General features: G+C 32.8%; 2 protein-coding genes across 7 annotated transcripts in view; both read right to left on the bottom strand.

Annotated features, from left to right (window-relative positions):
* LOC105196128 (diuretic hormone 44) overlaps window positions 1-11,798 on the bottom strand; it is a 39,992-nt gene extending 28,194 nt beyond the window's left edge. The window contains exon 1 of one of the 3 annotated variants that reach the window (XM_039447943.1): window positions 11,606-11,798. In XM_039447943.1, the coding sequence (XP_039303877.1) occupies window positions 11,606-11,659 (54 nt within the window). In that variant the 5' untranslated portion in view covers window positions 11,660-11,798. Of the gene's footprint in view, window positions 1-995; window positions 1,406-11,605 lie in introns of those variants that run through there. The other 2 variants (XM_011161888.3, XM_026139551.2) reach the window with 2 other exon arrangements.
* LOC105196130 lies at window positions 11,017-20,633 on the bottom strand. Of its 4 annotated transcripts, none has more exons than XM_039447941.1 (8): window positions 19,931-20,633; window positions 19,064-19,385; window positions 16,124-16,394; window positions 15,524-15,741; window positions 14,317-14,702; window positions 13,792-14,063; window positions 12,462-13,078; window positions 11,017-12,205 (listed from the first exon to the last, which is right to left on the bottom strand). In XM_039447941.1, exons 2-8 carry the CDS (start codon window positions 19,096-19,098, stop codon window positions 11,731-11,733), a joined length of 2,274 nt encoding a protein of 757 aa, XP_039303875.1. In that variant the 5' UTR covers window positions 19,099-19,385; window positions 19,931-20,633; the 3' UTR covers window positions 11,017-11,730. The 4 variants fall into 4 exon arrangements, with proteins under 4 accessions (XP_039303875.1, XP_039303876.1, XP_025995341.1 ...); XM_039447942.1 differs by having other exon boundaries at window positions 11,017-12,178; window positions 19,931-20,624; XM_026139556.2 differs by lacking the exon at window positions 19,064-19,385 and having other exon boundaries at window positions 19,931-20,630.
* Window positions 20,634-20,822: the final 189 nt, after the last annotated feature.

Raw genomic sequence — 20,822 nt, 5'->3', positions numbered from 1 at the left:
AGTAACACGATTGGTCGATCGAGCGTGACGCACACAAAGAGATACAATGTAAATGCATATTTTATTAAGTTGACTCAAAAAGATTAATCATATCTAATAAATAAAGCATAAAACGAAATTACAGCGCGGGAAGGAAGAAAAAGATAATCCGCGGTTAGTTGCAGCAGCAAGAATCTGTAACGATTGATCGATCGATCGTGACGCACACAAACAGATTCAATGTATATGCACATTTTATTAAGTTGACTCAAAAGATTAGTCATATCTAATGAATGAAGCATAAAACGAAATTACAGCACAGAAAAAAAAGATAAACCGCAGCAGCGAGAATCTGTGTGGGTAGCAAAATTATAGCTGTATTCTGAAACTTAGCTACCACACGCAGATTCTTGTTGATCCAATTAATCTTTTTTTCCGTGAATAAAATCACATTGTTGTCCTTTTTTTAATTGGAAAAACAATTTTTCAATCACTCGGGATGTTCTATTTTCTTTTACACAGAATACAATAACAAAAAAAGGCGATGAAGTTATTTCACCAATCTAAATAACACTTCTGTCAAATAGCAGATCGCACTGGATGGCGGGACAAAACGGACGCGTCTCTGGCTAGCCGGACGATCGATTATTAAAACTTCTGTCGAAGTGTCAATTTGCAACAGAGTTCTTCGAATGTCATCTTACGACGCGACAGTTTGCTTATCTGCCAAGATAAGAAATAAAGTCATACATGTAGTCACGCGAAGTTAACGCTATCGCTCGCCGCGCGAAATCGCTTCTCCCGACCGTGAATCGGCAGAACGCTGATTGTCGTAATACTGGAGTCGGCTGTCGTAATACACACCGAAAATAAAGAAACATCAGACGGATAGATAAACAAGGAAAAAGCCAATCTCAGATTTCTCGTAAAGCGCGCAGCTTCGAATCCCCCAAGGCGACGAACGTCCAGGTGGAAATTCGCGAAACTTGGGAGGGGAACGTCTCGAGTGCACTTACTTGTTGAATTCACAGAGCTTCCGTGGGAGATCCCGGGCCCGGATAAAATCCCTCGAGCGGAGTACCTTTTCCGCAACTGGTCGCCGCGCCGAAAGAGCGAAAAACGCGCGAAGAGCGAAATTCCTCTCTTCTCGCGGAGAGACGCGGAGGCGCGAGGGGGCGATTTCGCCGACGACTTCCGGCTTCAACCGAGCCGCCGACGTTTACGTCGACGTGGGGGACCAACGTTTAAACCGAACTGACGGGGAGAGAATTAAAGTCCGCGGTTGCGACGACAGTCGGTGGTGGTGGTGGTTGGCGATTACGGTGGTCGTGGATTACGATACCTGGACGGGCGCTTTTAACAGGTGGCACGCGCGACAGAGTTCCTCACGGTCCAGAGTGCTAACGACGTGTGACGTCGACGCCACGGTGCGAGAGGGCTTTTATAGCCGGTCGGTGCCGGCCGACCCGACGCGATCCGTCTCCACTCGACTCGGCGCAACCTTCCTGCCTCCTGCCTGCCCAGAGACTCTTGGCCCTATCAACTGATTTGTCGTTACATCTTTCACTCCCGGGCGGAACTGCTATTTTTCTTCGCGCTCCTTGTGAAGGCCAGAGTTCGTAAAGTAGATGCACGATCGTCTCTGAACACCCTTTGCCTCTCGATTCTCTTGCAAAATTATAGGGGATTGAAAGATATGTCTTTTTAACCTTTAAACTTTGTTATACATATTGTAGCTATTGGTTCGATTTGAAAGACATTATTAATCTTAGAAACGTTATTCACATTTTCCTGGAAAACTTTTAATTATTATATATCGTGTTAATTTATATGTTATTAGTAAATAATTACATATTTCTAATAACAATAATTAACACAGTTTTCTCTCTTCTTACCATGGAAAAAACATCAATAACCCTCCGTTTTTTCGTTCTTTTCCTAGTCCAACTGGGTTACTATAGTGTCTGATAGGTTTTAAAAGACTTTGACCTTTGAAAAAACTAAAACATTCCAGGACATTTTTCCAATATTCCAGAATACGATTTAAAATTGTTTGGCCCAAAATGTTTTTCACTTTTTTTGCACGTGTCCGAATTTCAAACAGGATAATTCAAAATTGAAAATTCATCTAGGTCTTCAATTCCCGGTTGGATCGCATTGGGGAGTTAAAAAGCAATATATTAAGAAACCAATCTACTCAAGTTTTAATAAATAATAAATAATGTTGTTTTAACCTTATTTAAACGAATAAGTTTGTAAAAGTCTACATGGAGAATCACAGAATACACAATATAATTTATTAATAGTCCATTGCACATTCAATCTGAACCTACTGTATTATTAAAAGAAGATCTCGTACACGTTGCTATTGTATCTGCATATGTATAATTTACTATATAGTTACTACCACGAGTAACGCAGACACGTGTATAATCAATATTTACAATCTACTTAAGCATTCATTAATTTATACACATTAATTATTTTTCATTATAGTTTTTCGTTATACTTTTATTTAGACGTTTAGGGCAAATCTCCCCCCCCCCCTTCAAATTATACGTAAGGTAATTTTTTTCTGTAATTCGTAAATATTAAGTAGGATTTTTATGTGGAAATGGAATATCAAATTAAGCTTATTAATTTAGATACCTGCGCAAATATTAAAAACCTATGTATCAACAACGTGGGAAGAAATGGCCGAACGAGATAAGGAATGTGATAAAGAACATCCCTCTGGTTATTTTTATTTGCCATTTAATAACAATATCCGTGAGAAAATGGCCGGCCCATAAGCTATTATAAGAATGTTTCTACTTCGGAGTAAGCAATCTCGTTACAAAGGAGCAGATTGAGACATAAATTACTTATAAGAATGGAAGATTGTAAAGCAAACATGGCGAATTACTTAAATTTACGAGAAATATTTTTTATCCTCATTTCCGCCAAAAAGTATAATTTGGTGAATAATACGTACTCTTTCAATTTTCACAAATCTGCATAGATAAATTAAAAAATATTTATTAATATTTATATCACAATATGCATTAGATTTACCTTTGAAGCGTTAGTGGCTATAATTATGAAAATGTAACATCTGCACAAGCGCGAAACTTTCGATAATGAAGTTAACTAGAATTATGCGAAGATTCGTTTTAGTATAATTATATTCCAAATATATTAATGGAACATCCTACTTGCTGTAGATTTTATTATCTAACATTTTCCATTACACGTAAATATATTTGAGGAACGTATATATATCTCGTATATAATAAAAATGTTCACAAATATAGGGACTTATAATCGTTCAAAAAAAGATTTTGACCATCAAAAATAAATTGAAAAAAAAATGAAATTGAAATTAATACAAAAAGTATGTCCTAACAAAAAGACCTTATAAAAAAAGACTACAAAAATCCCAGACCTTCCCATCAAACGTGTAAGTATGCAATAAAAAGAAAGTATGCAATAAAAAACCTAACAAAAATAAACCGTCCAAAAAAAGACTTTGAAAAGGTAGACTATCAAAAGTGTATTCAATAAAAGTAAAAAAAAAAAACGTATTTAATTAAAAATAAACTAAAAAAAATAAATTTAAAATTAATACAAAAGTATATCCTAACAAAATAGACTTTACAAAAAAGACTACGAAAAGCCCTATTTCTAAAGTGTATGCACGTTATATATATTAATAATCAATATTTCAAGAATAATGTTTACTTTTTTTTAAATATACTATCAAAAAAAATGTAAATTTTATTTGCAAAAATAAATAATACTTAAAAATATGCAAACGTAGAGATATTCAAACAATAAAATAAAGAAATTAAGTCGCATGCGTATAAATAAATTTGACAAAAACTTAAATAAATATTTAAATAAAACATAGATATTATTATTGTCATAAAAATTAAATATGAAAAAGATCTTACTAAAGGGAATATTACGAAATTAATCAGCATGAATTAGAATACATTACGTGAGCACAGGTAAACAAAGGGATGCGAGAGGAGTCTTGATCCAGGGTACAATTTATAAACGTTAATTGACCGTTATAATTCAATGAATACCGACGATAATCCAATGGTTCACTTAATGCCATGCCATCGTATATATGGTCGAAACCGCTACTCGTCGCACTATCGTGAAATTCCACCCTAAAGTAATTAAACAGCCGCGTCATCGAAGCGCAACTTTATCGTTGTGCCCGTCGTCCCACCCAACACCATTTCTGCCATTAGCAGTTCCGTCGTCTGGACCTGCTTCTAGAGCTTCTTGATGCTTTAGCACTGATACTAACAATAACATATAAGCTTTCATGATCTTAGTGTCGAAATGGTTCATCAATTCTAAACGCTTCCAATATGGAAAATGTTTATAACTTTAACATTTTTGTTTTAGAATTTTCTCTGTCTTATTTAAGCATAAAAACACGAGAGACAATTTTTTTTTAAAGCGCATATATATCTTTCGTTTTTCACAGCTAATAATTAACAGAAAGTAATTTGTTGACAATATTACTTTAAAAAAAATTTAATTTAACTTTTATATTACTTTTTTATTTATATAAAGGATTATAAGCAACTGATATGAATATAAAAGTTTATATAAAATAGCCAAATATATATAGATAACTGGCAAATAACTGAAAAAAGTAGGTGACTTTTTTCTCACTACGTCCGAGTTACCTAATTCTCACAGTGGAGTAAGTAGTCGACTAAACCGACATCTTCACCGCGCTTCGTAAAATTCGTCAGCGCCACAAGAATGACATTAAATATTAGTATTTATTTCTAGATGTAAACTGGTAATGCAATTTTTAATATTGTGTTAGATCAATTTTTGATTATTTTCGAAATGTAGATTCTAAAAACAACTTTTATAACACTTATATATTACATTATCTTTAAAACTCCTAAAAATTACGCAATATGTATTAAACACAACGTAGGCAGATAATGATATTTTTTAAATCAGCATAATTTGAAACTGCAAACTCTTATTTTACAGATATAAAACAAACATCTTTCTGTTTTATGTATCTAGACGCAATACAGAAAAACGAAAATGAACTGAAAAAATAGCAAAAGATCTTTAAAAAAATAAAAAGATTCGTAATTTAATCACGATGGTCCACAGGCACGCGTACGAGTATTGTGTCTATATGGACTGCCTTACAAAAGAAAGACACTATCCGGAAAACACAAAGCACATGATTGAGCCAAAGATGTTCATTCTCGTTTATAATAACAAAGAGATAAAAATTGTAATATTTTATTACAAAAGAAACAATTTTTTTTAATGTTAATTAATAACGCTAAATAAACTGGTAAAACAATCCCAGCATGAAAAGAAAAACAAAGAATATAAAAAATGAATTTGCCAAGTAACTCAATCAAAAGTCAGATCGTTATTTCAATCGTCGTTTTGTCAAGACAACTCGGAAACAGGTAGCGCATTCCAATTGAACGTTTCTCTGTGTAACTCACGTGTAACCGCGCACGTGCGTGTCTGCCGTTTGTGTGTATGAAGAAAAAAGTGTAAAAAAAACTGCGCTCGACGTTTAGCGACCTGCGAGTACGAGGCGAGTGTCAGATTAAAAGCGGAATTAATTAACCCACGTACATGTGTAATCCATTCGTAGTATGCATGCGACGCGCTTGTGTATGCGCTCGTCGAGCGCTTTATTCGCATCCTTGCCGCACCTGCTGTTGCATTGGTGATCGCAACGGACAAAGGAGATTGATCATCCGTTTCATTCGATTTCGCGGCGAGACTGCGCGCGAGTTTTCTTTTGTCGGATTACAAATAAAAAAAAACGGCGCTGCCGTACGCGAAAGAGACGCGGCTTTCACACGACCGGTGATGTGCCTGTAGTTGTAAATGCTTTGTAACGTTACGTATCCCGCATGAAATTTAATCGAGAAGATTTTGTCTTGAATTTGAAATTTTTCTATTGTAACGAAGGGAGCAGAATTTCCGATATATTACAAATTCGAACAAGAATAAGTAAATATTGGATTGGTGCATATAAAATGTCAGAGTTTCATTGAGAATATTGGCATCATTGTTTCGACCATATTAGTTTTACAGTAGGTATTATTTTACATCTAATTTTTTTTACAATAATTTTATTGTTATATTATGTTGTATTCATAAAACTCTTTCAAAGGTGGATTTTGGTTGCTTTGTTTAAAGTTTTGTTTAAAATAAATACGTGAATTCAACTGAAAAATATAATTGTTTTATGAATTCAAAATGGGTAATGCTGCTGCAGCTACTTGCAATGTTAACAGAGCTTTTGCAGAAAACACACTATTAATGAAAAATCAGAGCTACGTTGGTTAGAGAAAATTTGTATAAAAAAATTAAAATATAAATTTCTATAAAATTCATAATTATTTTAAATTTTAAACAAAACAACCAAAATGCGCCTTTAAAAAAGTTTTATAAGCATATTGTAATTATAATAATAGATGCTAATATTTTTATACATAATATTATGCTATAAAATTTTTTTTCAGAATAGTGATATTACTAATATTTTCAATTAAGAAAAATCCGATATTTTATATGTATTTAGAAAATAAATAGCAAATTTGTTGCTTTTATTAATTTATTAATTTTATATCGCTAATTTTTAAAAAAATTTTTATGGGAAGTTTAATTATTGTTTGTTGTTATTTATTATTTATTAAGTTATTCAATTTTTAGGAAATTAAAATATTAAAATTTTAGATGAGAAAACATCTATACTAAATGTTATGTAAAAAAATATAGAATTGAGTTGGAATAAATTGAAAAAATATTAATCTTTGCTTTCTTAGATTTGTGTGACAGAGAAAGAATTGTTTTCATATGTGAAATAAACGTAAATCGCTTCATGCGCATACGTGCGCGAATCATTGTCTTATTTTATTAAAATTAAATAAAGAATGTTATATAAATAATTATTTATTACACATTCTTTCTCAGAAAGTGTTAATTTAATTTAAAAAATGTGAATTTTGCTTTCATACACCTCAATTCTTTCCCGAATTCAATTTTGTATTCGGATGTATCTAATGACAGATGATGCATTAATGCAACTTCGCAAATATTGCAATAACATTTACGCGCGAAAGCACTTCGGTGCAGCATTTCGACACGTTTCGAGAATCATGCGCTCGGATATTCATGGTATCCGACTCGAAGCAGAAACCAAACTTGGTAAATGCATAATGAAAACGAAACACGAATCGCACGATCCGATCGATAAACGCAATCAAATTGTCAGCAAGAACTACCGCATTCGCGTCCAAACTAATTATGTTTACTTTTGTTGTACTTTCTACTAAAAGCTTTGCGATGCTTCAAACTACTTCCGAGCAAGCACGCACTGCCTTTATCAAATTCAAGATTTGTAATAAATAGAAATATAAACTGCAATTAAATATTGAATTTTTTTGATAGAGTATCTATTATAATTGTAAGTTTCAATCTAATCTGTACATAAAAAGATTATAAACAACCGTCAAGGCTTTTTTCACGCTGAATTCTTTGATCAATGAGACAAAAATTTAATTGAGAATTTATTTCAACATTTTATTTTTATCACATAAAATATTTTAACTATACTTCGTACAAATTAAAATAAAATATGGCAATAAATTTTTAATTAAAATTTTAAATTTAAATGTTAAAAACATTTAAATATTACAGTCAGGACTAATGCAAGTGAAAGCTTTGTACTCCGATTTAATCTAACAAGGGAAACCCCTAGAAGCGATATTTGTGTTTTACAATAGCAATTTTTTCGTGATCTGTGAGATCAAAGAAAAAAATACACTTGTCGTGGTGTTTACCAACGTGAGACGTTATTTTCAAGTTATGAATATTTGAAAATTGAATTGTAAGCGGAGACATATGTGCAATCTGAGTTCCTTTGTTTCGTACAACGCGAGAAACGTGACGCAAATAGTTTTTCTGTATTTTACGTTCGGCTATTCGCTTTTGGAATAAATATATATCAGTTTTGTGACGTCTATTTCTTTCGTTAGGTAAAGAACTTTATAAAACAAATACAAGACTGTACACGTTTTATAAGAAATCGGTCATCTCGGGAAGACGCGATTAGATTTTTTCAAATGTAAATTAAATGTTTTCCGTAAGAAATCGCAAAAACGACAAATATACGTGCAATATGATATTATTTATTTTATTCGATGTGCAAATTGTCAAAAAATTTTGTTTACCGTGCTTTTACGACATGTGTCATATATCCGTTGCTCCACACGAAAAATCAATAAATAAAGAAAATATGACACAAAATTATTTGCATACAGATTTTAATGTTGAATCAATGTAGATTTGGAAGACTTGTAATTTTACAAAGTTATTTTAATTTTCAAAATTTTGTATGTATTGTACAATAATATAAGCAATTATAATATTGATATATTATTGTATTATAGTGTTGAAAAAATTACAAAACACATTAAAGAAAGAAGAAAAATGCCGAATGCAAATTTGATTCGCTTGAGCGATCGTCCAATTGTTCGAATTTTTAAATTTATAATTCAAAAACGAAGCCACATGTTGACAAATGCTGCACGTATTTTTTTTGCCTCAAAAATTACCAAAAAAATTGTAATCAAAAAACACGAGTTCACTTCCCCTTGTAAGTATAAAAGTGCAGTGCTAATATTTAGAATGATAAAATACATATTTTACCAAACATGAAGTATTAAAGATTTCGCGATTTAACCCGTTTATATTAAATATCTTTATCGACATATTTTTATGCCGATTAATTACGGCTTTAATATTCATCTAAGTGTGTCAATTAAATTCACTATTAGAAAAATGAAAATATGAAAAGTAATTTACATTTTACGCAATAAAATAAAAATAATGAAATGTCATAAAAATTTAATGTTGAATATTATGCATTTTATAATAGTTGCAATTATTTTTAATTTATTATTATTTTAAAGTGTTTCCAAAATTGATTTATAATTATTTAATCTTACTATATTTATTTTCTCATTATTATATTATTATTATTCATTATTATTCATATTATTTTTACTATTTATTATCATACTTTAGATATTATTTTAATATTTGAAGTAATTTCTCTCTCATGTTTTACGTATGTATACGTAAAACATAAGAGAGAAATTACCTCAAATATTAAAATAACATCTTATATATAGAATTTGTATCTTTTTCTTTTAATTGTGACTGAATTAATTTAAGCAATAATAAATATTTCATCATTAATAATACAACAAATATATTTTTCACTTCATTTTTAAATAAAGTCTGATTATAAAATATAGAGTTAATTATTATTTAATAATTTTTAGTTTTTAACCGACACTATGCATTAAAATGATTATCCAATGCTAGCTATCCTCGATGTATTGCAAGTAATGTATTGTCCAAAAAAAAAGAGATGAAACAAGAGACGTGTACTTGATAATATGTGCGTGTGAGATATTGTATATCTCAAATTCGCTGACGACAACGTAGGAAGTTAAATTGTTCACGTCTGCGATTTAACGATGGCGTTAGACTCTGCTTTTTCAAGCGTGAAAACTAAATGTTTATTTGACGCCGTATTATGTGCTACCGAGATAGCGGCCGCCTTCCACGACGTATATGTAATATATTCGGCAGAAATTGCGATTGCCCGGTCGGCGCCCTCCGCAAAGGCGTAATGCGGGTGCGAATACAAAATACGCGTGCACTTCACGAATACAGTAAGAACGTATTCTCCGTATATTGTATAATTACGAGTTACGAGCGTGCTAATGTTGAGTCGCGCAAGAATCGTAGGAGGAAATCGTGTTTTCGCAGCGTACATTGCAATACGGTCGTCCGGAAAAAGAGTATAAAAGACATCTCTTTTAACTCTTCTATCGAGTTCAGCTAACGCGAACGTCAAATACAGGCAGCGGTATTACGCATGTGTATGTGAATGTAAATATATTAAATGGTAGTGATTTCATCAAAATAAGAAAATGTATTCTAAGAAAGAAATACTGTACTTTTAATTTTTATCTTTGAGAATTTTATATATGTATCTTTACCAGACATTCTTGCCAGAGCACCATTCTTTTTCATGATTTCCGCGAAAATTCTCCGTTTTGCACCAAGTTTATATTAAAATTCATTATCTTCTTTTTGCATCTTTAACTTCTAATTTCTTCAAATCGTGACGTAATGGAGTATTTCGAAAGCCTGAATATCGAGTATGAAAAGAATGATAGAAAATGATTACTTTCTTGTATTTGAAAAGGAGTTATTTCTTGTTGAACTGTATAATTCAATAAATCTATAAGTTCTGCATGTATACGCATAGCCTTGTAATTTGCGCAGTCAAGAAATTCCGTAAGTCATTGTCAAATATAAAAGGATAAAAAAAGGGTTTGATTTCGTGCTATTATTACGCTGCACAGCAAACAGCAAGGATAATTGCTTACGGGATTCTCTATTGAAATTGTATAACGTCTACTTCTTCGAATATCGCAGTCATTCATCAAAGGAGAAGGAAAGGAAACGTGCGATTTCTTTGCCCTGAAAGAAAGGCGTCAAATTGAAAGGCGTCAAGCCTAGAAAAAATATATAGGGGCACGTAATTATGCACAATTGGTTAATTCGGACCAATCAATTCTTATTCGCGATGTTGAATTGCATGATAAATCGATATATTACATAAAAGGAAAATTTCTCCTGTCCTCCCTAACGCTGAATAATTACGCGGGAAACTAAATTTAACGGTAGCGATAGTATTAAACTAAATTCGATGAAATTCTATAATAAAGGGATGGCCGAAGTGGCGCGCGTGGGCGCGTCACGATATCAGTTAACGATTAGTTAAAACACACATAAGATTTTCTTAATTGGGATAACTGAAGTGCATTAATCTAATTAAAGTTACAGTGAAAGTTGTAACTTTCCTAATTAGTGAGACTATCAACTTACTGCATTGTTGAGAGAGAGAAAGAGAGAGAGAGAGAGAGAGAGAGAGAGAGAAAGAGAGAGAAATCGTCTTTTCTATCTTGTATTATTCAATATTTATGAATAACAGTTCTTGATAGACAACTTTAAAATTAACAATCAGTATAATGCGTTTTTAGTGTCGACGAAATAATTCAGTGCTTTAAAAAAGACCCTCTAAAGCTGGGCATCGTTTATATATTTGATCGTACAGTTTAACAAATGGCAGTAATAAGATACCTTATTAGCTACTGTTTATATAACAATAAATTAGTTCGGCATATCAAACTAGATAAGAATCTAACAATTTTTCAAGTTGTAATATATATATAATATGAATTACAAATCTATATGTATAATATATATATAATCTCATACTTACTCCATATTTAATAAAGATCAAAATGTGATCGATTATATCTCTAATAAGAAAATCGCTTATTATTCAATATCTCTTATTTTAAAAACAAAATACCTGCATTTAACATTAGAAAAACACATATCTCCCAAGGATTGCTTCTTGTCGCATTTGCTTTTATAATCTTTGCAAAGTTTAGGTAGTAGCAGCTTCTCAGCGCTATAGTATATATACGTAAGTATTTAAAAATAAATTTGGCTGATTATATATAATTCCAGTTACCTTATATGTAAAGTTACAGGCAGTGTTAAGTTTTGCCGTCAGTTCTACGTCCATCGCCTAATGTAAAAGTTACAAACGGCAATTTTATTTATGGAATATACTTTTTCGTTCTAGGCCGAAGATCTCTAGATCGTATTCGTATTGTCGTACCACGGAGGCATCCATCTGGACGGTGTTTTAGGTCTTCCTCGAGAGACCGGTACCGGGACATCGAGATTCCTGTCGGTACGTCTTCTACGATCGCTACTTTTACCTAATACGTTTTTCGAGACGTTATCTAGGATTACAAACGGTTGATCGTTAACACGACGGTCCTGCCTGCTTCTACCAAAACTCGGCGAGTACGGCCTAGCGACGTCGTTCTGAATCATCAGACGGTCGGCCGATGGGCTGCGTACTCTTCCGGAAGACTGTCCGAGTCGACCGAATCCTCGAGGCTCATTGTCGACGTCGCAAACGTGCAGACGGTACGTTGGACTGGGAGATCGCGTCCTCGTGACGATCGCGCGATCAGCCAGCTCCAACTGCGTCGGTCTCGGCGCCGCCGCTGCGGCTTGAGATAACCTGGAGCTTCTGGAAATCGCGATTGCTAAGTTTTTACTGTAAACAGCAAAGTGGACGAACAGTTTTCCAATTCCATGAAATTAATTAAATCTTAAATCTTAAATTTGTTCATATTTTCAAATTTCTATTCAAAGAAAATTTTTTTATCTAGATGAATTAAAATGAGGATTTAACCTAGCAAATTTTTTATAGAAGAACAGAAAGAAATAGAGTCGTTTTGATGGAATCACGATTTAAACATTTTTCTTTCCACTTTCCACTTTATCAATAAATATTAATAAATTAAACGTACCTTCTACTAGCGGGCGGCGGTTTCCCAGTAACATTCTCATCATGGAGCCGCGTGTCTAATATGCAGAAAGAATCTTGTCCTTGCGCGGTCGTTTTGTCACACTGACCGCCAGTGTTCAACCAATAATATTCTTTTCTTGCACTCGGACTACGATCACCCCTGCCATAAGTAGTTCTAAGATCGTCGCAACTTTGACGATCGTATCTTGCGCAATAAACGTTCCTGTATTCCGGTTGAAGATCGAGATTGCCCTCCAATCGCAGATTAGCCGGCATCTTGAGCGTCTCAACCCTCGGTACAAATCCATAAGGAACGTATTGAGATCTTACCTCGCTAGTGGGCTCATAATCAAATGTACGACATTCCTGATAAATCGGCTTGCCAAAACACGCGCTACTGCGACCGGAAGAAGACACTCCCGTCGGTCGCAGCATCCCAGGCGGTTTACGATAGATAGGACGATCTCGAGGATAATCGAGATACTTGGACTGATACTCTGGATCCTGATCGATCTTCATGGAAAACTTAGAGCGCGATGGTGAGGTGACCTTTGAACCGTCGGCGCGACCTATTTCGACATCCGGCTTCGCGATCTTCGGTCGTTCACGTGGAAAATCCTAAAAATTATAACAAATTATAAAATAATTTATTATATTTATTGTATATATTATTTATTATAATTGTTATAATTGTTATAAAACAATTATAAAAAATAAGAGAATATAAATATATAAAAACACAACCAATTGAAGATTGATCTATTTATTCTAGTCGGTTATGGCTAGATCTTCGTGCTAATATTTCTCTTGTGTAATTTTTATTATTATACATACATTTTTAAACTGCATGTTAAAAAGTTTCCGATTTTGAAACACTGTTGAAGAAGAACAGTAATATCAAGAAATTAAATTGATAATCAATTTAATAATAATGATAGGCATCCGTAATCCCTTCCTCTTTTTCTCCACCCTTCCAACAAATACTATAAAGAGGTAATATGCTCGTTAGTATCATTATCATTAAATTGATTATCAATTTAACTTCGTAATATTACTATTCTTGTTCAATTTATAACTGTGTTTCAAGGTTGGAAATTCTTTGAGGCGCATTTAATGAAGTTGAAAATGTACATATGTAAAATCACGCAAGAAATATTAGTACGAAGATCCAGCTATGACTAAATAGATTTTTCTTTAATTGGTTGTGCTAACAATTATATCTTGTGTTAATCATACGCATATTTTAATATTTTATATATGTACTATTTTAATATAAATGTATATACATCTTAATAAATTAATTTTCTTACAATTAGAGTCACAGCAAATACCTTGTATGCATCACGATATTCGGGAATTTCGAGCTGCCGACCATTTAGATCTTCCAATTTCGACACCAACATTTTCATCTCTTCATCTTTCTTCCGTTCCTCCTCCTGACTTCTCATCCATCTGTTTTCTTCGTTATTGTCTTTAGTCCGTTCAGCCATTTCTTGTGCCTGTTTAACGCAAGGATGAGCAAAATTTTCGGTGCTCTCTGTGTTTTGGTAAAAGTCTCCTCCAGCTTTTAAATGCATTTGCGGTTTCTGTGGCTGCGGTTTATCTGTAATATGCACTCCAAAGAAAAAGGAATGACGACAATAAAATCGTAAAGAGAGAGCTAAACACATTTGAAACTATAACTTTAATACTATTTTTTTAATTCAGTCACAAAAGAATTTTTTTCTAAAAAATTTTTAATTAATTTTTTAAAATTATTTTTTTATATCATTATTCTTTGTTTCAATGTTCTTTGCTTATTCTTTGCTTCAATGTTATTTGCTATATTATCTTTTTTTTTAATTTAATACTATTACCTATAACGCTGTAGTCTCTAAACACATCGGTATATTCCGGTACAAAACAGGTATCGCCCTCGAGCTTTAAGTTTGTGCTTCGTCTTAACAATTCCGGTCTTCGTGCTCCCACGAACGGAACATATTTGTCCTGATTTTCCGTTGCTGTTTCCAGCTCACCCTCCATCTTCAGGTGAGTGGGTACACGCATGAGTTCTGGTCGACTAACATTGAGCCACTCTATAAATTTTTCACACTTCTCCGTCATAGTATCCAAATCGCCTTCCATTTTTAAGGACGTAGGTCGACGTATGAGTTCGGGACGATGATAGCCCTCATAAGGCACGTATGCAGAATATGTTTCCGTATCGGTATAAAAATCACCGCTGCACTTCAAACTGGTACCCCTTTTCGCAATGCAACAAACAATGAATTGTTAAGTTAATAGCGAGTAAACGATTGAAATGTGTCAATTATGATAATTTAAAATAATTTTAATATTTTACAATATATTGCTTCAACTTCTTTGAAAATATATACTAATATTCGATTCTTACTAATCAATTTAATTCAAAAATTTATATTACACAATGCAAAATTGTATTTTGAGATTTTATTTTAAGCAGGATTTTCGTATTTATTTTGAGTTATTAAAAAAAATTTAATTACTACTTTGATTGATACGCTAAAAGTAACTCATCATGTAGCCATTTATCATAAAATGCGATACTTTAATTACAAAATATATAGTAGTCTGCATTTCATTAAATGTCACAGAGATTTGACAAAGAGTACAAGAAAGCAGAGAACCGATTTCGTTACCAATTTAGTGGCATGACAGTCAGTTTTATGCTTCTTCGATTTGCGTAAATTCGCGTGTTTCGGAACAGTTCGATACGATGAGTTTACAGATTCATGACGAAAAGAAAGTTTCGTGAAATTAACTTTAAACGAACGACTAAATTAGAATTGTCAATCTACGTTACAATGTAATGGCATTTTACAGCACAGCTTTTTTAATTTATCGATCTATGTTTTGCTAAAAATTATGTCGTCAATTATTAATATATCATTATTAATTTATTAAAAATTAGTATATCAATGTACTAATTAATATAGCAATGCACTATTTTATTATATTACGTATTTATTATTTATGAAATTATATATTTATTTGAACAATTTTTTAATTATACTAATGTAATTTATAACAGCAACTAAGTCTTACTTTCTGAGTGAAGGACGTCGGAATGAATTCTCTAATTGCGGAACTCCCGTTTCCATCACTTTGTTTTCATCAATTACTGGGGAGGAAGCACTCTCCTTTGTTTCAGATGGATCTTCTTCGATTTCGGTTTCGAGCTCTTTAACATCCATGCAATACGGAGGTTGCGCATTTTCGGGAGTTCCATCTACACGTAAATAATCTTCAGGCCAAAAATTTTCCTATTACACACAAATATAAATTTGATTATAAGTTACTGTATGATCGTTTAACACAGAGTGTTAAAAGACATAGATTCACGAGCATAGAGCTGTTTCTTTATTATTCACAAAGAGCAAGAAAGCACCAAATTAATGTAGATCCGAAAATCAATATTTCTATGATAAAATGTAACTTTTGATTCCAAGTAACACAAATAATTCTCCACTGTTTACTTATTTAATATAAATGTAATGCAATGCTATTATATTGATAAGATCTTGCCTTTTAATTGATTATAATACAATTTAAAAAGTTTCCATGTTTTATTTCACTAATTAAAAAAAATCGGGAGACGACAAAAAAATTCTTTTAGAAAATAAAGTGTATATTTTATATGGATACCTTAGTGAGCTCTTTAACGTTTGCACCGAACGCGCGCCGATATTCAGAAGCAGAATACTGAACTGTCGATTCCGGATGAGTCTGTAGATTGTCCTTCGGTCGATCCTGCACCCGTTTTCTCCGGTAACGAGCTAGCTCGTCGACCGTCAATTTTTCGAGGAACGGCCATCTCTCCCTGGTCTTGCTCTTACGCCCTTTCCCTTTGCCCTTGCCGTGCGCTACCTCGGAATCCGAGGACGACTTATCAACGCCGCGAGTGGAGGACCTTTGCCTAATCGCAGTCGATCAGAAAGTGACACATTTAATAGTAATTTTATTTACAGATTTTATTTTATTTATTAAATAATATTTTATCCTATTATTTTATTAACAAAAAAAAATTCGCTAAGTTTTTTTTTTAATTTTAGCTAGTTTAGACTGTTGACTTGACAAATGTTTTGAGCGGACAGAACGTTTCGCGACATGTTGTGGATGGACAACCTGAGCTTACTGAAGATGACGAGGGACCGAAGTCGCGAATTAGGGATATAGGAGGGCGAGCCGGTTGGAGCGCCGAGAGGGCACAAGGGGGAGAACAAGGAACAGGAAGAGAGTGGTACGATGGTACCGTACATGCCGTTACAACGGCTCTCCCAGACGCGACGAATCGATCTGCAAAATGCGCGGAGCTTGAAAAATAAATCTTATCCTGGCCTAATGGCTCGCGCACACGTCAGTCCTCGCGAATTTATGTCGAGGATAAACATAATTTGCATAAGATGTCTTCAAAATGCCGTTATTTGGATTACAATCAAAATCACAGAAAAAATTTTAAACATTAGATAAATCTGGTTATTTAGTAAACTTTGATTGAATAAATAAACTAAATTATGATAAATAAACTGTTTAAAAATCAATTTTTTAAATTATGTATAAATACTTGTAAATTAATAATACAAATGTATTTTATCTAAACCAATAAAAAATTCAATCAAGTAAATGTATATGTTTTATCGTTAAACAATACAAAATTTGTTTGGTTAATAAAAGAATATAAAAGATATTTTTACCTAGCGTCATTTAAATGAAAATGTCACTATTTGTTTTACTTTATTATTTCATATTATTCCATTGTCTGTAAATATTGTTTAAAAATATTTTGCACCAATATATTACATAGATGTATACAAAATATTCATTTATAAAAATAAAGAAAGTCAACGATCAATGTAACAACCCCTCACATCAAAATGGTTTAGATTTAACATGTTAACGTCATCGAGCGATCTAAGGCGCCAGTTTCTTTGGAGGATTTGAATCTCATCGTTGACAAATATTTTACCTTCGCGACTAAAGAAACTTTTGTAATTGTATATCGCATGTTACGTAAAAGGGGTTATTGTAAAGATTTTTCCCCTCCGTTTTCCGCATCGGAAATTTGATAACGCGACCCGACAATACGAAATCTGACAGCTTGTTTCGGCGCCGTTCGCCGCGAGTTTGTATCGTACTTAATTCTTTTTTTTTTCTTTCTCTCCCTCACAGCTCGCGCTCGTCGATTTACTCTCTGGTCGATTCGTAATGCCGAGGTTTCGTTTTGTTCGACCCAATGGCCCCGATTTTAACGGACCCTACTCTGCCCCCACGCTGACTTTCTCCGCACGACAAATCTGTATGCGCGGCTAAATTAATGTCCGCGACACGTGGTCGCACGCACTGGCCGATTCAACGTATCGCCGGGTCCGTCGGTCGGTCAGTTATTCTACGGTCGCGATGCGTGATTCAATCTGAACGCATTTTACAGAGCCACCAGCGGTGGCTTGCACGCGAGCTTTCTTCGTAGGAGGAATCCAGGCCGTGGCCATCAAAAGTCTCACTTATCTCGTCTCTTATCGCCACGCTTTATAGATCAGTGGCCTCTAATTTATAGATACACAAGCGGGTCGAATTAAATATTTTATTTGGCGATATTTTAATCCTTATCTGTGTACTTTTATTTATCCCCCAAGGTCCCCGAAAATATAACTGCACCGCTACCTGTACCTGATGGAATACGCCTTTTTACCGCATTACTTTGTAAAATTAATGCAGTAAACGATATCCATCCCGTTTAAGCTATTAGATTGTCTAGGCGTGATCTAACGATCGGAGTAAATGGGATTAAACGGCGATGGATCATTTAGTTGAAAGCACACCTACGAAGTACTTGCCACTTATCACAAATTAAAAAAGATTCTCGAAAGTATCGCGCAAAGACGGGAAATTAAGTTAACGATATTGATGATCATAAATAATCTTCAATATCGATTAATAGATTGTTACTAACGACCATCTAATTATGCTACATTGAGCGCATGAAATGCCGTAAATCTTGGGTACATATCGTAAAAGCGTGTAACATATTCCATTATTTGAAAATTATACTTTCTTGCCATAAATTTTATATCCTGTAATACGTGCATATTATTATAACTACAATAGTAATATATTTATAAATGTTATCTATGTAGAACAAAATTATTCAAAAAACAAAAAAAATTAATAAATTAATAAAAATAACGATTTAGAGTATAAAAGGTGTTAAAAGTATCTACCAGTCATCTTTATGCACATTTTGATGTATTACTTAAGTGCCAACAGGGAAAGTAATGAAAACATTATTTTTACGAAAAGTTTACTTTCGTAGAAAGTTTTCTGCATTAATAAGTAGATGTTTATTTAAGTAAGAAAAAAATAAATTGCTGAAAAGGAAGATTCAATATTAATCCTTTTTACGAAATATAGCGTTTTGATTAAATTGGTGTTTTCATTTCGCGAATTCGAAGATTGAAATCTTTGCGAGAGGAAGCAGAGCAACGCGAGTCAGCAAATAATTATTCTACAAATCCGAGTTGAGAAACTAATTAAACGGCGTAACGTGTATACTTCGATCGGGTGGCAAGAAGCAGCGCGAAATGTTACCTTTTGCTGGGACGGTCGCTTTTGCCCTCGCCCATCGCATCGTCCTACCCAGCGATTGACCCTTCGAAGGATGCGAGGTGGTGACGATCGAAAAGAGCGGGAGATATATCGTCTTCAGACCGGTATTTACGGAAAATGAAGAAAAGGGAAAGGTGCGAAGGAAAATGTAAGCCGAGCCAAGCCTTTCTTCTGGCGTGACTGGCTTTTCGGAGATGTTGATAAGAAGGTGAGCCAGTGTGATACACCTGCGCAGGTGCAAGGGGTTGGTCCGCCTCGTGGTAGGGTGGTGAATAGGTGGTTTTGAGACGCCGAGTTAGGTGAACTTGTGCAATATAACAGTTTGATGAAAGAAAACACTAATATACAATCTTGGAGATTGCATGTCAATATAAATCTTGGAGATACCGTTATATTAAAATTCTCAGTTCATATATTTACAAAAAAGAGAGCTGTTTCAATATATTATAATTTATAATAGGTAAAAAAAATCAAAATAAAGTATTTTATTGGAATTTCCAACTGAAGAAAATTACAGGGAGATAAAATTGTTATTAAAAAAATTAATTCATCAAAAATCGAATCCGTCTTATTGTATTCATTAAACTTAACATAGAATTCGTATATACATTTATATAATATGTAAAAATAAATATAAAAATAAGAATATTATTGTAACTTTATGAAATTTTATTATGTAAGAATATATATATATTATATATTGTGTGTATATGTTGTGTGTATTCAATAATTTTTATATTATACCTTTATTTCACATATTTTTTCAAAGCTGCAATAATATTTTTATTTTTACATCTATTTTTACGTATAGCATAGAACATACATATGAAAAAATAAAAGTAGACATACCCGCATTTTAGAATCCGTTCACTGGCGCCTCCATGTGCAGAAAACGTGGACATTGAACTATGTAGCCACGGATATTTCTGACGGGTAACACATCCACAATCTTCGATTTTGTTTTGTATTATTATGTTACATATTACATATTTTGATTGGTTCTATTCAATCCACAAAATATAATTATGTAATAATACATTATGAAGATTATAAAATTTAGAATAAACCTAAAAAAGAAAAAGATATTAGAAGACGTATAATTAATCTTGGTGTTTATTGCCGACATAATGTTTAATTAATAATTGTTAATGTTTATATACTGAATATAAAGTACCAATATATTTTTAATTTAAATAAAGTTTAATTTAGTCAAAATCGAATCAACTTGTAGAGGCTTTCCACTACCTCGGCCGATTTTCGACAGTCTTCTGTTTTTGATATAATATTTTATAATTATAAACATTTTTATAAAACATAAAATTCTTTAATCAATCATCAATTATTAATCATAAAATTTTATCAAACAAATAGAAGCTAAAAATTTCTTACAAAACATATCATGCATTGTCTATCTATTTCATTATAATAAATGATAAATATGTTATATTTTACATTATAAAACCTTAAAGATTAATTTATTTTAACTTATTCTCTAGACTAGGATAACAAAATATCTCCAGTTCAGTCCCTGAAAATGATTAAAAAAGAAATTAATGATTAAATAAAAAAATATATTCCTTCGTAACCAGTGAAGAAATAACAAATAAAAAATTTTGGTAATTTTAATTTATTTAACATAAATAAAATTGTTCTATAAACAGTAACTATATTCATATTCAACTTCTAAATCTTTTATCATAAAAGTAACTCACATTAATTAATAAGAGAATATTTAATGAGG

This window comes from Solenopsis invicta, chromosome 4 (genome assembly GCF_016802725.1).
Source record: "Solenopsis invicta isolate M01_SB chromosome 4, UNIL_Sinv_3.0, whole genome shotgun sequence".
Lineage (NCBI taxonomy): Eukaryota > Metazoa > Arthropoda > Insecta > Hymenoptera > Formicidae > Solenopsis > Solenopsis invicta.
Note: the sequence above shows the minus strand (reverse complement) of the source record. Positions and strands in the feature narration are given on the sequence as shown.

Excerpts from the sequence above, each read along its gene's own strand:
- LOC105196130 (XM_026139556.2), bottom strand. The coding sequence starts at position 19,983 with ATGTCCACGTTTTCTGCACATGGAGGCGCCAGTGAACGGATTCTAAAA. Across the intron at positions 16,395-19,930 it reads GAACGGATTCTAAAATGCGG|GCAAAGGTCCTCCACTCGCG; the intron begins GTATGTCTACTT and ends GACTGCGATTAG. Across the intron at positions 13,079-13,791 it reads AATATCGTGATGCATACAAG|GATTTTCCACGTGAACGACC; the intron begins GTATTTGCTGTG and ends TATAATTTTTAG.